Source organism: Canis lupus, chromosome 29 (assembly GCF_011100685.1).
Source record: "Canis lupus familiaris isolate Mischka breed German Shepherd chromosome 29, alternate assembly UU_Cfam_GSD_1.0, whole genome shotgun sequence".
Lineage (NCBI taxonomy): Eukaryota > Metazoa > Chordata > Mammalia > Carnivora > Canidae > Canis > Canis lupus.
This window is the reverse complement of record NC_049250.1, coordinates 25,357,726-25,373,564: the sequence shown is the minus strand read 5'-3', so window position 1 is coordinate 25,373,564 and position 15,839 is coordinate 25,357,726. Positions and strand designations below refer to the sequence as shown.

Below are 15,839 nucleotides of genomic sequence, written 5' to 3'. Positions count from 1 at the left end.
TGCCTCACATACATACAGTGTATCAGCAAGTTCTATTAAGTCAAATTCCAAAATATTGAGTGCACACGAAATCTACCTATTTCTTTCCATTTCCATTGCCAGTATACTCGGTCTCTTACCTGGATTTTGCGATGGTCTAATAACTAGGTAAGCCTTGCTCTTGCTTTCCTACAATTTATGTTGCACATCCTATAAAATCCAGCTAGTCTCCTGCTTGTACCCTGCCATACTTCCTATTTCACTTAGAATAATATGCAAACTTCTTACTATGGTTGAAGTTACCAGGCCTTTGTCTACCTTTCTGACTGTACCTTATGCTAGTCACCTACTCAGTCACTAACCTCCTTCGGTACTAGCCTTTTTTCTCTCTCTTGAACCTGACCAACTTCTTTTCACCTCTACTTGAAAGGCATTTCCCCAGATTTTGTGTAATTGGCTCCTTCTCATTAGTTAGGACTCAGCTCACCTGTCATTTCCTCAGAGAACTTCTCTGACCACTGCTTCTAAGGGAGCTCATCACCTGTCACACGAGAGGGATTCTCAGACTTTAGTGGGAATCACATCATCTGGAGGGCTTGTTAACTACAGATTGCCAGGCCTTGTCCGCAGTGTTTCTGATTCTGTAAATCTAGGATGGGGACCAGGAACTTGCATTCTTACAATTCCCAGATTTCGCTGACGCTGCTCGTATGGCAACCACACTTTGAGAAGCTCCGCTCTAGCACATTACCTCTTTTATTTCCTCTATTACATTCACAGCAATCTGAACATAACTTTTTTTTTAATAGAAATATTGTCTGAAAAATGAGAGAACTCATCTGTTTTATTCATGACTTATGCTCAACAGTCCCTGGCACTAATATTTTGAGTAAAATTGATGATTCCTAGTTTTCTTACTTGGGATAACTACGTTTATAGCAGGATGGCATCAGTTAAGACAGAGAAGAAGAAGAAATAGTTTTGCAAAAATGAGAAATTCCATTTGGAATTTGTTATATTGGACTTCTCTGTAGAATATCTCTATGGAAATATCCAGAAGGCATGAGAGTTTCTCAATAAAAAGTTTCTCAGAGGCTGGGTGAAGGTGTAGATTTTGGTGCCCTTGTTTACAAAACAATAAATAAATATATTGACAAGCAGTGTTTTCTTTTTTGTTTGATACTTTTTTCATAGTCTTGATATTTGGCCTCTTATTTCTAAACTGATCACTAATGAAATCCTCTGATTGGCTGTAGGTGAGGGAGGCAAACTGACTTATATTATTTTATTTTAAATATGCTCTCCAGTTTTCTAGGGAAGATAACATATAAAATGGAAAAGTACTCATAAGATGCATAGATAAAGCGAACTTAACTTTAAAGAATTTTTAAAGAGAGAAGTTTTGACTTTATATTACGGGAATGTTTTCACTCGAGAAAAGTATTTCAGTTCTCCATTATGAATGCAAAGGACTTTTTAAGTATTATTTGTCTATATAGCATATTATTATTCCAATTGAAGAAATCTGAAATTTGGGATCGTGCCAGGAATAAATGGGGTGTGTTATGGCAACATGGGTGAATTTCCTCTTAAATTACCTGAATATAATGCAGTAAGAAAGCATTGCTGCAATTTTTTTAAACACACACACACACACACACACACACACACACACATACATCACAGGGACTAGGAAATGTGTTGACATGGCTGTACAAAGTCCAGTCAACTCATTAATTTCTCCAAAACAACTCTACCAACTAGGTTGTTTGATTTGAGGAAAAATAATATCCGGCTTATTGACATATACTTTGTAACAAACTGACACTTAGGTAAAATTTCATAGTGTATAAGTGTAGATGTGAGAAATGATCCTGCAAAAGTTGCTTATTCTTTAAGATGTTACTTTCTATATGTATCCAAATATAGTATATATTAAATTTTATATTTAATTTTGCCTTTAACTTATTCGTATAAGAGATCTGATGAGATCTAATTAGAGAAGTTCCAGAGATACATTTATAACTTAAATTAGGAGAGTAACCAATGTAACTCATTTAGGACAAACAAGATTTTGAGAAGGAATAGACCAATTACCTGAGGTTGCTCTCAACTGCTGCTCTGTAAGATCATCCTCACAGGTCCTGGCTCCCAAAGAGGCAGTTTCTGCAGAAGACATCAGAGTGAAGAGTAATGAGCACACCACGTCCAGCTCTGCAGTCACAGCCAGTATCACAAGAATCCCAAATGTGACTTTCAAAAAAATAAGCACCAGGAAGAGCTCAGGTAAGACTCCAGCACACCTTACATCACAGTGAGCAGGGGTCGACAAAATGAGTCCAGAGCTTTAAATTTAGATCAAATTCTCCATCAGCAGCACACAACAAATACAACAATATAGACAAAATATGGAAGAAGGAAGACTCATTTGATTTCTACTTCTTGGATATTTGGCCAGGCCTACATTATAAGATCATGTGTTGTGATGACAATGGCACATAGCATAAATTATGAGCATACTTTTAGTTCTCTGTCAAGAGGGCAAAAAAAGAAAAAAAAATACACAAAAAACTTCAATATCTGATAGCTCATGTGAGAGACCAGAGCCAAAAAAACAAGCAGCTGAGGAAAGCTGAAGAAAATGTTCAAGTTGTCAATGAATTCACATCTCTATTCTGATCTTTTATTTGAGCTCCAGAGCAGAAGCACCAACAATGTCCTGGTTTGCTAAACTCAACCCCAAGCACAAATCATTATTTTCATCTATCTCCATTCTTTCTGTGTGTTCCCTGTTGTGGGGGAAATCTATAAAAAAAAAAAAAAAATGACTGGACCTCAGAAATCACCCTCAACATCTCATTCTTTCATCACACTGAGTCATCTCACGCTGTTGATTCTATGGCAATGTCTCTTGTCATGCGTGTTTCTGTATTTCTCTGTCACCTTCTCTTCACTGACAATTTCAGTAGCCTCCACAACAATCTTCCTGTCTTGAATTCCTTGTCTCATCAGACTAATCTCCCATAAAACCACAAGAACTTTCTTACCAGAACACAGAATTGCCCGAGTACCATTCGTGGCTCCAACCACGAACTTAAGGTAAGAGACCTTAAGTATATAACTTAACCTTTCTAAGCCTTAATTCCTCCTTGGTGATATACAGATTGTATAACTGCATAAATAATCAACAACTATAAGAGAAAAAAAGACAAAAGTACAACATGATCTAGTCTTCAAATTGAGGAAAGGCTGGATTGTACTGAGAGGTTAAAAAGCTCATCACACAATTCTCACACTGCCGAAGAGACTCATGTTTATCTAATATTTCTGAGCACCAGCATCTCTCTTTGATCTGAAGGCTTTAATTAAACAAATAATTAACCTTGGAAATAGAAGTGCACACCAAGGCACTATTATTGCATTTACTGATTGTTTTTTCTGCTATGTACAACACCTCTGGCCTCCTGGTGGTAATCTATTTAAAAAGAATGATAATAAACCTTCAGTGTCTTCACCCCAACAACAACAACAAAAAATCATGTTTTTGTTTTTTTTAAACAACAACAAAACTTAAATTAGTCTTGAAAGGAAGAATTCATCCTTAGTTCTTGCTTATAAATCCAAATAACTTCGAGATAGATCCCAATATTGCTATCCATCCAATATGCCATTCAAGGAACCCACCTTTTGCCTCTTGGCAACCTCTTGGATATTTATGCCTTGACAACAGTGTTGTTCCTTCTGCTTTGTAAACGTCTTTTGTTCTTCTCATGTTAAACTCTTATTCTTCCCTCAAAACCTAACACAAGTGTCTCCTCCTCTGTGCTCCCTTAACAATTAGCTTATAAGTATGTTTTAGCACTTACAATGTATTATGATAACTTTTTACATGGTTCACACGTATTTCCCCAATAAATTGTGAGTTCCTCAAGAACCTTCATCTTCACAGATTCTCAACTAAGGACAAAATGAGGTATATCAAAGTCACCAGAACACTTCTATTCAAAATACGAATCTATGTGCTATATGTGGAAGCAGATGAATTTCAAGATGAGAATTTTAGAAGAGCTTCCCAGAGCTTCAAGACTTTAAATTCAAAGCCCTTTCAATTATACCAAACACAGAAACTAATTCTGTTACATATACAGATCTTCCTCCACTTATGGTGGGGTTAAGTCCCCACGAATGTATTGTAAGTTGAAAATACCTCGAGTCGAAAATGCTTTTAATACATATAACCTACTGAACATCATAGCTTAGCCGAGCCTATCTTAAACGTGCTCAGAACACTTATGTTAGCCTGCAGTTGGGTAAAATCATCTAACACAAGGCCTATTTTATAATGAAGTGCTGAATATCTCATACAATTTATTGAATACTGTACTGAAAGTGAAAAACAGGATGGTCGGGTGGACACAGAATGGTTACAAGTTTATTGGTTGTTTACCCTCGTGAGTGCCTGGCTGACTGGGAGCTGGGGCTCGCTTCCACTGCCCAGCATGATGAGAGGGAGAATCTTACCACATATGGTTAGCCTGGGAAAAGATCGAAATTCAAAATTCAAGGTATGGTTTCTACTGAATGCTTATCACTTTTGATCACCGTCAAGTTGGAAAATGTTAAATTGAACCATTCATTGTCATCTGGAGACTATTTGTATAAATGTGTGTGCGTGTGTGTATTTCAGTGTACCAGATACTTATTTAAATAGATATCAGTAGTATCTAAGCAAATTTGACCAAATGACTGCTACTCATTTGATTCATGAAAATAAAAATTTTAAAATGATAACTTATTGAATTTGTATTTCTGCCAGTACTCTGATGACCTATCCATGTAAAATAATCATGAAAGGGGTTCCTGGGTGGCTCAGTCAGTTAAGTGTCTGACTCTTGATTTCAGCTTGGGTCATGATCTCAGGGTCATGGGACTGAGTCCTGCGATGGGTGGGGGGGTCTGCTTCTCTCCTTCCCCCTCTCCCTCTGCCCCTCCCTATCCCCCCATCCCCTGCATGCATGTTCTCTCTCTAAAATAAATAAATCTTCAAAAATAGCCACGTAATCCTCATGGCAAAGTCATGAGGCAATTATTAACCCTAATTTTATAAATCAGGAGCCTGGAGCTTAAAGGTTAGGGTCACCTGCCCCAGGTTCCCAAGTTTGAAACTGACAGAGCCTAGAAGGGAACCCAGTTCAGCCTCCTATAAAGTCTCTGAGTGTCTGGATGTGTCCAGTTGTAATATCAGAGTTTTAAGGCGCCTATAAATGTATCCCTAGTCTCAGTGAAGTCCTGAAGCCAAGTGATGCCTTTGGGGGTGGGGGGATGCTGAAGAAAGCAACTTTCACTAGTCTTGTAAAGACTCTGATATTTCATAAAACATTACATTCCTTGAATATATGATATAACTAAATAATAGTTTGGTGCCCCACTGAAGTCATTTTGAGAGTGACTTAAGGAAATGGGCAAAATGTCAAGACCAGAAACCATCATTTAATCTCACAAATTAGGATACGTGGTACTTGGAAACTGTTCCACTGAGAGCGACTTGTGCAAATAATTTCATAAAGGAATGTAGTTCCGAATGCCACAGAATATTTTTTATGTCTTCAACAATACTGCTCCCTTTATACAAATGATATAAATATTTTAATAAAGGAGCTTTTAACTTAACAAATGAACTGATTAATCTATACTTTTCTGCCTGTGTAAATGAAATGTTTAAAACCTAGTAATGATACATAGCATCTTTCAATATTTCACTTTAATAATTGCTCTGTAATAACAAATTTGACTGCTGTTAACACGATCTGTCTCTTTGCTGGTGATTTAATTAGATTACTAATTTGTGTTCTCTAGCACCTGACCTTTCTTATTTAATACTATTTAAAAATAATACCACTGACAATTTATCCAGTATTCTACTCTATTCTGTCAATTTGGTGATGATCACACATTTGGAAATGGTACCAAATTACTCTATTTTTATTAACACAATGTGGGAGTAATCGGCCCCATTTTCTGTGGAAGAGTCTATCGATCATCACAATCACCATCATCAACAACAACATTTCACAGAGTATTTACTCTGTGCCAGGTACTGACTGATGCCCTTTATATATGCATTAGAATACCCTGAGCAAGCGGTGAGCCATGATTTGAACCCGTGCATTTTTATTTCAGGGATAGGTAATTTAACCACAATCATACACTAAACCATATTTTTTTAAATTCTAAGAGTAGCTTTTCTTTTGGTTCTGCAATTATGTCTTGTGTTCATTTTTCCCATTTGGCCTGAATTCTGCTAATCACCCATTCCCTTAGCCCAACGCAAATGGTTACATCTCCAAAGACAATGTTTAAAAGCCTAAATTTTTAGGCTTCGTATTCCGTTTAATTGTAAGACAGGAGGTTCTCAAAGCTCTCATTTCCTCACACTTGCCACTCTGAATCCTAAGCCTATTCATTTCATTACTCCTTTTCACTTTTCCCTTCGCTTACATGAATAGTAATTCTGGTAAGTAAACTGATAACTTTTAGGCATTTCATCTTGGTTCAAAAATTGTCAAGTTTCCATCTGTCAAATCTGTTTTCCCCTGCTAATTGAAATTATATATATATATATATATATATATATATATATATATATATACACACACACTACACTCACACACATATACACACATATACATATTTAGAACTACAAGCAATACAAATCTAATGATCAGGGAAAGATCTGGAATTTTAATTTTGAAACAGTCTAGATACGTAAGTGGAGAATTCTAAGTTTCAGAATGTTTGTTGTCATTTGGGAAAAGGATAACCTGATCTATACTTCATGATCATAGCAGTCATGAGCTTTCTGTATTCTTATCAGCAAAATTTGGGAAGCATTTGGTACAAGTTGAGTAAATTTTTAAAATACTGGGTGAATGTTTAAGCTGCCAAGTATAGTACTAAGACAGCATCTGCTTACAAAACTTCCACATCTCATCGCGTCCCACTGACTCGTTAATGCGTTAAATAATAAAGTGTATCACTATTTCAGCAAAATGTATTGAGATATATACCACTAAACAGAATAAATATTAAGCCAACTAGTCTAAAGTAATAGAAAGAAAAACATTTTCTGTAGTCCTAGGAAACATTATGAGTTCCACTCTACTTCCATCCATTAAAAAAAAAAAAAAAAAAAAAAGAGTCCAATTCCGGGAAAAAACAAAATTCTCAAAGATATCCGCATTTCAAAAACCCTCCCACCTTCTCCTCCCCATTTCCCTTTTGAAACCTTTCCTACCTTAAACTTTGCAAACAGGTGATCCATTGTTAAAGGATATTTCAGAGACTGACATAAAAGAGAAGAAATTTGCAGGGCTCTAATTTTAAAATAATAAGTGAATATTTGGTGGAAACCCATTAGGTGCTAAGCACATAATATGCATTTTCTTACTCAATCCTTGCAGTAAATCTGTACAGAAAAAAAAAACACTACTTTCATGAAAAAAATGAGATATTAAAGCTCAGATATTTTAAGTGATTTTTTTTCCCCCACAGAGTAGCAAAAGTAGGATCTGGACTTAGTCTGTCTGACACCAAAGCTCCATACTCTCCCCTGAATATTGTTGCCTCCAGGCAGCCTCCAGGACTCCTGGGCCAGGACATCTAAAACCTGAATTTCCCACCTCCTAAAAAAACAGTTCAAGCTCTTTCAAAGCAAATTCATCACAACAAGATCAATATCTAGAAGAACAAATCAAGTTCAACATTTTTTTATCATCTTGGTAGTTTACATTTTAATAGAGACCTCTGAACTTGCTTGTGCACTACAAAAGTGGAGCTGTTTTCAGATGAAGCAGGTTTGCAATTAAAAATGGTTTCAAGTGGTCTCCATCCGTTTCCTATGTGGATACAAAGAGTGCTCTTCTAAAAAGCTGAGCAACTCAGCATGCTACCAAATGGTTTTGAGTAACCAAGCAACATCATCTTTGTTGACCTGCAGTGCTTTCTCTTAAATTATTTCTTCTAGGCAGTAACAGATTGAAGTGCATTGGATGCTCCAGTGTCAATTATCTGAACGGGGCTGGATTTGTAATTTTTTATTTTCTGGAAAAGTAAAGCTCCTTTGCCCTGCCCTGTCTGGTTTTACCCAGAAGTTATTTTTATATAGTAAGGGAGTAGTATCTCCTGGGACCTCTAGGCCAGGAAAGTGTGATCACTTCTTTCTGCTTCTTGAATCATCTATGACCTCAGTGTAATGGGACCTCAAAAGAATTTAATAAGTTCCTGATATCAATTAGTTTCAATAAATTACTCATACATCTTCTTAATGTGTCTTACTCTAAAGTGTTCTTACTGAAGTATTTTTTTTCTTAAATTTATTAATTTCTAATACACTTCTTCCTGTAAGAGTCTGTTTCATTTCTGATTGTTTTGAAATTAAGAAATCAAAATTCTATTGTTGTAACTTAGGGAAAATATTGTGTTTCCATCTGTCAGTTCCTCAGTTATCTGCACCTAAGTTCTTAGAGGATTCATCACAATCTCTACATTGTCTCACATGATTTTAAGTCCTTAGCATATTGCATTGGTTTTGCTAGGTGGCTCATCAACATAGGAAAACCTCTGGTCTACACACTGATTCCTACCCTACCCAGTGATGACCTTTGTTCCTGTGGGGCACTGGCTATTCATTTCAGCCCATTGCTTTGTATCACAAAGCAAGTTTTTGGGGATCCCTGGGTGGCGCAGCGGTTTGGCGCCTGCCCTTGGCCCAGGGCGCGATCCTGGAGACCCGGGATCGAATCCCACGTCAGGCTCCCGGTGCATGGAGCCTGCTTCTCCCTCTGCCTGTGTCTCTGTCCCTCATTCTCTCTCTCTGTGACTATCATAAATAAATAAAAATTAAAAAAAAATTAAAAAAAAAAAAAAAAACAAAAAAAAACAAAGCAAGTTTTTAATCGAGGAAAACCTCTTCTTTCTATGCCATAGCTACCAACTTTTCTGAATAGCCTCATGCTAGGTCAAAAGCCTTTTAAAGTTATTTTTTTAATGAAAAGAAAATAAATGTTTATCCAGCAGTGCATTTTTATCAATATTGCCTTCACCACTTTCAAAGACTCCTTACAAGGGTATCATTTACTCTCAGGGAAGTTGTACTTCCTTGTTTCAGTTATATTATTTGGTTCCTGGAAGCTTCTATAACTTCTCTTATACTTTTACCTCAAAGATGTCAGCAATGATAGGTGCCACCCTCTAAGACTGCATTTTTTAATTACTACAGCAATTACAGAGTTTAATCAGTTTCACAACTTTTACACAAAATTCTGATTTTTATTTCAATCATATTCAGTGAGTCATTGGGAATACTTCTTTGGAGTTGTAATCCATGAAACCATCATTTACTCTTGTTGTGAAGAACCAGAATGAGTAACTCGGTGTTGAAATAATGGTAATTTTTTTTTACCTGAGATTAATTCTCTTTGCTTGAAATTTCGAGCAAGCAAAGATAAAAAGTGAGCCATCAGTGACATAAAAATTATGTACTTCCACTATAGCTATCTGGCTCTTAGAAGCCTGTGTACTACAAAAAACTATTTCATTAAGAGAATATGGACTACTCCTATGCATATATCTGTGCTAAGAAAAAAGAAAAAAAAAACATGGACTTAGAAAAAGATACACTTGGACTTGAATCCCAGCTCCAACACTTTCTAGATATTTGACAGGGCAAGTTGCTTAGCCTCCTTGAAATTCAAGATCCTATATGCAAAAATGGAAGTAAAAATTACTAGATTCCAAGGTGTAATAAGGAGTAAGTTAAGAGCATAAATCATCTAGTACTGAATAAGTAGTAGTTTTATTCATGCACAATTCTTCTCTGGCTTTGGTCCATCCTGCTGAATACAAGTTATTCAAAGGAAAGACTACATCAATTTGATATTATGGCCTTTTAGGTTATATTTATATGTAAGGTACTCTCTGTCTATCAGCTAAGTTAGTATTTTAGACCTTTAAAATATCACTATTATATGTGTAGATATTTTTGAAAGAGCAAATGTTAACAAGACTAAACATTGTTTTCCTAAGCCATGGAGTTTGAAAGTTTTTTTTTAATCCTTAAGCAAATTTTACATTCTGCACTAAGAGTAGTATGTGTACCAGGTTATAAAGACTGTTCAATTCACACTGGTTTGGCTCTTTACAAAAGTTAAAGTGAAGAAGATGAACTGTTTAGACTGGTAGTGACATCCAAGTCAGCCCTATGTTTCGTCTTGCAAGAGAGGGACCCTGTCCTCTCCAATTCCAAACCCCACCCCCACCATCAGCCTTTTATCAAGAGGAAACATTTAATGAGAAGTCATAAACAATCTCAGAATATACAGATTTGTAAATGTGGCAGATTCCAAAACCCTAAAATCTTCATTTATATACAAACGCTGAGTTTGCTTAAAATTCTAGGTTATTCCTTACACTACAGTCACCTGAATCATATGTCCAACTAAACACAGCATCAAAGCACATAACACTTGTTTTTTCTTCAAAGCAATTCATAATGAACCATACATAATATTGTAGAGCTTTCACAATGGCAATGTTAAATGAGAAATGTATGGAATGGGAATTAAAACTTTAGCTTCCATCTGTGTAAATTTAAACAGATCTATTAACATGTTGGAGCCAGTCTTCTCATCTGTAAAGGGGGGATAAAATGTTCTCTTCTGCTTGCCATGACAAGCCCTTGTAAGGATGAAATGTAAGTTGTTGTTATCAACACCTCCAGTTGACCATGCATAGTAAGGAAATACAATCTCTGTATCATACTTTTTAAATATTATATGTCTTAAATATGCTGACATGGACTGTACCATTACTACTTATACTAAACTCCTCTATATAGTTATATATATGGGGGAAATTATTGCTTCTCATGCACAGGTTTATTTATTTTGTGAATTATATATGGCTATAAAAGAAAATCCTCAGATGACTAGATCAATTCTTTTTTATCAACACTATAATTGTTGAAATAAATTTACCATTAACCTAAGACGTAGAAAAGTTTCCTAAATTATATGTAAATAATCCTTGGATTTTCACTATTTGGAGTTTTCTACATTTCACCACATTAGGAATGGTCAAATTTATATGGTCATATACCCCAAATTACACTTAGGAGAATTGACCTAGGCAATGATGGATACAAATATAAGTAAAATAAATCTGGAGAGGGAAAGTTAGTGAAAGTATGCATAGCCCCAGAAAAGGAAGATTAGAAAGGCTAAGTTGGAGCCAAAAGTGAAAAATGTACCATTGGAACCTGCTATGAATTTCCAAGACAATACTTATGCATACCCATGAAATGTTTATTTAATAAATGATTCATTAATGAGCAAACAGATTGATGAGATTTGGCATATTGCTTTCTTTGGACTGTATTAGCCAAAGAAAAAATGGTTTCTGAGACATGGCCAATTTTTTTTCTCCTTTGCCTGAATGCAAAATATTGGCAAAGGGTCCCTCAATCTTGGCAAAATGAGAGGTTTAAGCAGGGGATGCCATGATCATATTTGCATCTTTGGGATACTGTGTGGAAGATGGAATGGAGGAGGAAAAGCTTTGCTATTAAAAAAAAAAAAAAAGGATGCTGGAACATTCACTGTATCTCAGTCCATTACTATCTAGAAAAAGTCATGGATAAAGGAATAACAGTGATTCCATTGGAGAGAAAAGGAAAATTTCAAAGTCCAAGATTGGGATGAGAAAAAAGATGAGCTCAATTTTGGACATGAATTAAAGCAGAGCTGTTTGGAAAACTTTTAAGTTTATGAAACTAGATCTTAAAAGAGAAGCCTGAGTTCAAAACACTTGGAAGCTAATACCTGTAAGTAAATCTGAAGAACAACACATTAAGTATGGAAGATAAGTTATAAGGAGAGAACTCTAAGAAAGAAAAATTAAGACATAAGTGGTACTGAAGATTACTGAAAGATGAAAAATAATGACAGAGAAAAAGAGGCAAACACAGGGCACTGGAGTGATTGATAAAACATTGGACAAAGGACAAACTTCCTACAGAAGTAGGAGGCACAGGTGTACAATTACACAGAGAAATCAAGTAAATTAAGGTCTCGGTGATGCTGCTGAGAGATGGTAGTGGCTTGGACCAAGGAGGCAGTGGAGGAGCTGATGTATATTTCAGAGGAGGAGCAGAGAGGACTTGCCACTGGGTTTCATGAGGTAAGTGAGGGAACGAAAAGAATGAAAAGTGATTACAGTGTGTTTTGCCCCAGAAATCAGAAGAATGGAGACATCATGTACTGAGATGAGGGAAAATGCAGATGAAACAAGGTAGGAGGGAGAGAATGACTGGAGTCCGCAGTTTCAAACATGTTTAGTATCAGATGCCCTGTTTATACACCCAAGTGAAAGCGTTAAGTAAGCAGATGTGGGCTGGAGGTAGGGTGTGGAGAAGGGAAGGAAAGGTCAATGTATAGAAGGTAGAGCAAGTCTCTAAGTTGAGATTGAATTAGATCACCTAGACAAGGAGAGACCCTAACTGAACCTGGGCCAGGCTTCTACACAGCAGCATAGCAAACCAAGGGACCCTACGAGTAGTCTTTCCCAGTAGCGAGAAATAGTTTATCATTGACCTGGTTTAGAACTGTCTGCGCATGTCAAAAATACTAATTAAGCAGGTCGCTTTCCTTCAGTTTTATTGTTCTTAAATTCCCTATGGGGACTGCTCTCTCTTTATTGCCTGCACTGGGTGAAATATTCCTATCATTCCCTTCTAAAATAAGGAGGGAGCAGTGGAGAAAACCAAGCATGAAGAATCAATGAGGCAGGAGAAGATCAAGAGAAGATGGGGTGCAGCCTGGTAAAAGACACTTCAAGAAAGCAGAGGTCAGGGCACCTGTGTGGCTCAGTGGTTGAATGTCAGGTCGTGATTCCGGGGTTCTGGGATCAAGCCCCACATTGGGCTCCTTGCAGGGAACCTGCTTCTCCCTCTGCTTGTGTCTCTGCCTCTCTCTCTCTCTCTGTGTCTCTCATAAATAAATAAAAATTTAAAAATATTTTTAAAAAAAGAAAGGAGAGGTCAACTTGTTAAAAACTGCTGGTTGGTCTAGTCTGAGGAGGGCTGGAAACTGACCAGTAGATTTGCCAAAAGACAGGTCCTCAGAGGCCTTGACCAGAGCTCCTTTTGTGGAGTGGTATGGATAAGCCCCCACCTCCACCTCATGCGGTGTAAGAGAGAAAAAAGATGATGAACATGGAGATGTCAAGTGCAGACAATTCTCCGAGGACTTCGGTGAAAAGGATCAGAGAAATGGGCAATACATAGAGGCAGACAGCATGCAGGAAGGCTTTTCATCAGCAGGGTGATGGAGAGAATATTGGTGTGATGATGCGAATAAGCTGGTGGCAAGGAAAACACTGAGAGGCAGAAGAGAGTGAGCTGGCAGGTATCCCAGGATGGCCCTGGGTGTGGGTTTCTGAAGAGCAGTGGAAATAGGGATGGAAGTCAAGGATCACAGAAGTCAGGGAACTTAGGCTAGGACTTATCAACCTCTCAGAAGGTGGAAACGGACAACATCATGAAGATAATTGAGGAGACTTGGGGAGTGGGAAGTACAGCAGAACGTGAAGATGAACCAAAATAACTATAAACGATGTCAAACGGGGACACGGAAAGAGAGTCAGAGAGCAGAACCCATTTTGTTTCAGCACACGAAATATTCTCGCCTTCTTTGTGATACACAATGAGAGAAATCATTTCTGTTGAGTGAAGATTTGACTAGCAATCCGGTCTAGCTATGAGTCAAGAACTATTTTTCCCTTGTAGATATTATGGCACCATAGAAGCAATAAAATTGTGTCAACAAAAATGAAAAGCCTTACAGAACGTAAACAGGTCCCTATTAAACTCTTCAATTATGTTTTACGGCAATACAATCACAGTGTATTTTTCATAATCTAAGTTTGATCAAAATAACTCATGTGCAATGCACACAGCACCTGTATTTTAGGATTTTGGTGCAAGATGATGAAAGATCTCAAAAATGTATGGTGTTTTGGTCCATTAAATTTGCTGTCCTGATGAACTAGATGAAGTAATTCATGATCATCACTGATGTAAAAGGTGACAGATAAGATGAAATTTCACACTGCCATAAGCATCTGATGAGTAAAACAAACAAAACTGCAAAAAACTAAACCTGTCACTGTTCTAAACTACATGATAATAACAAATAGAGAAAACTGACCTTTCAAATGAATGTGGATAATCACAAATGATGACCAGAATTCAAATTCAAAGAAGTACAAAATAAACAAAAAGCCAGACATATGGTCACCTTAAGAAAATAAAAGGTATGTTGAGGAGGAGAGGAAGCTGGTGGTAAAGAAAATGAACAATGAATAATTTATTTCTCTTTGTATCTCATTTCTATATATTACATATAAAAACATCTCTAATGTGGTAAATAATTTGAGCCAAATGCAGAATTCTCTTTTGAGGATTTTTAACATTGATATTATTAAGGATACAGAAAGAACAGAAACATATGTTCAATCCAATACAATAAGTAATATGAGAATAAATTATATCTTTTACATGGCTAATATTTGTTCCTGTCCCATATATCTTTACCCTAGTTCTCACATATGTCCTCAGAAGGCAGCAGCTAATGTATCACCGTGAATACTCTAGAACCCAATTCCAAGGATTGGAAGTACACAGAGCTGTGTTTGCTTTTTTCAGTGACACTATGAATTCTTGAGAAATGTATATATATATATATATATATATATATATATATATATATATATACACACACACACACACACACACACACACTCACACACAAAATCAGAATGAAAGAGGGCAAGCCCAAATGGAATCAACTTTCATTTATTACAATTCTGCACCCCGATCTCTTCTATCATATCTTTGAAAGGGCTACAGGGTATTTATGGATTGGTGTGACAGCACTTTGTTTTCCTTTCTCTTGTCAAATGCATAGAGGCCATCCTGTCTTGCTAAAAGTCCTGTAAATAGGAACAAATGAACTTCTCCTTTTTTTTTCTTTTCCTTCTCCTAATTGACTTCCAACAAAAATGCCACCTACCATGAATGTTTCCTTCACCTTGTGTACAGTTCACCTCATGGCTAAGTCTGGGATTGTGTTTATTCGTGTATTCAACGACGATGACTCCGATAGTCACATGAATGGAGGTACAGTAGTTAAACAGTATTTGAGTTTGATCAATCCTTTTCACTTTGAAAGATACAAAAATATCCTGGACTTACATTGTTCCACATGCCATAAAATATTTCCTCTATAACTTATTCAGCATAAATGATATTAACAGACTAACCTAAATGTAAGCTCTAAATGTTATAAATAAAACAAAGCCCCTAACGTAATTTTATTAAAACTACAAAGGCCTCTTAAAAATCATGGTGAAAAAATGACTACCTTTTTCCTAGTTCAAAAGCACCTACAAAACTTTATGAACACATTATTTCTTCCCCCCTCCTATAGTTTTTTTAAGGGATTATGTTTGAGAGTGTAAAAAGGTGTGCCTCTGCTTTTCACTTTTTCCCTGCCCACTTAACCTGACATATTTCCAACAGTTGGCTCCTTCATTGCTTATATTTAGTTGATAAGTTTGCTTTATGGATTGTTAACACTCTTTTCTGCTTGCTGAGAGTTACCTCAGTGATAGCACCTGACTTGTGTCTACCAGCCCACCACACAAGTGTCCTCGAATGAGCTTCCAGCACACAGGTCCCCCCAAATTTATCTCTCTTATATATGGCTGTCAAATCATGTGTCCTAAGACACCTCTTCAGTAGTGCG

General features: G+C 36.6%; 1 protein-coding gene across 1 annotated transcript in view; it reads right to left on the bottom strand.

Moving 5' to 3' along the window:
• The window catches only part of ZFHX4 (zinc finger homeobox 4), a 159,043-nt gene that overhangs the window by 32,551 nt on the left and 110,653 nt on the right, over nucleotides 1-15,839 (bottom strand). Inside the window, 1 exon segment of the mRNA XM_038579571.1 lies at nucleotides 2,077-2,145. Within this exon segment, the coding sequence (XP_038435499.1) occupies nucleotides 2,077-2,145 (69 nt within the window).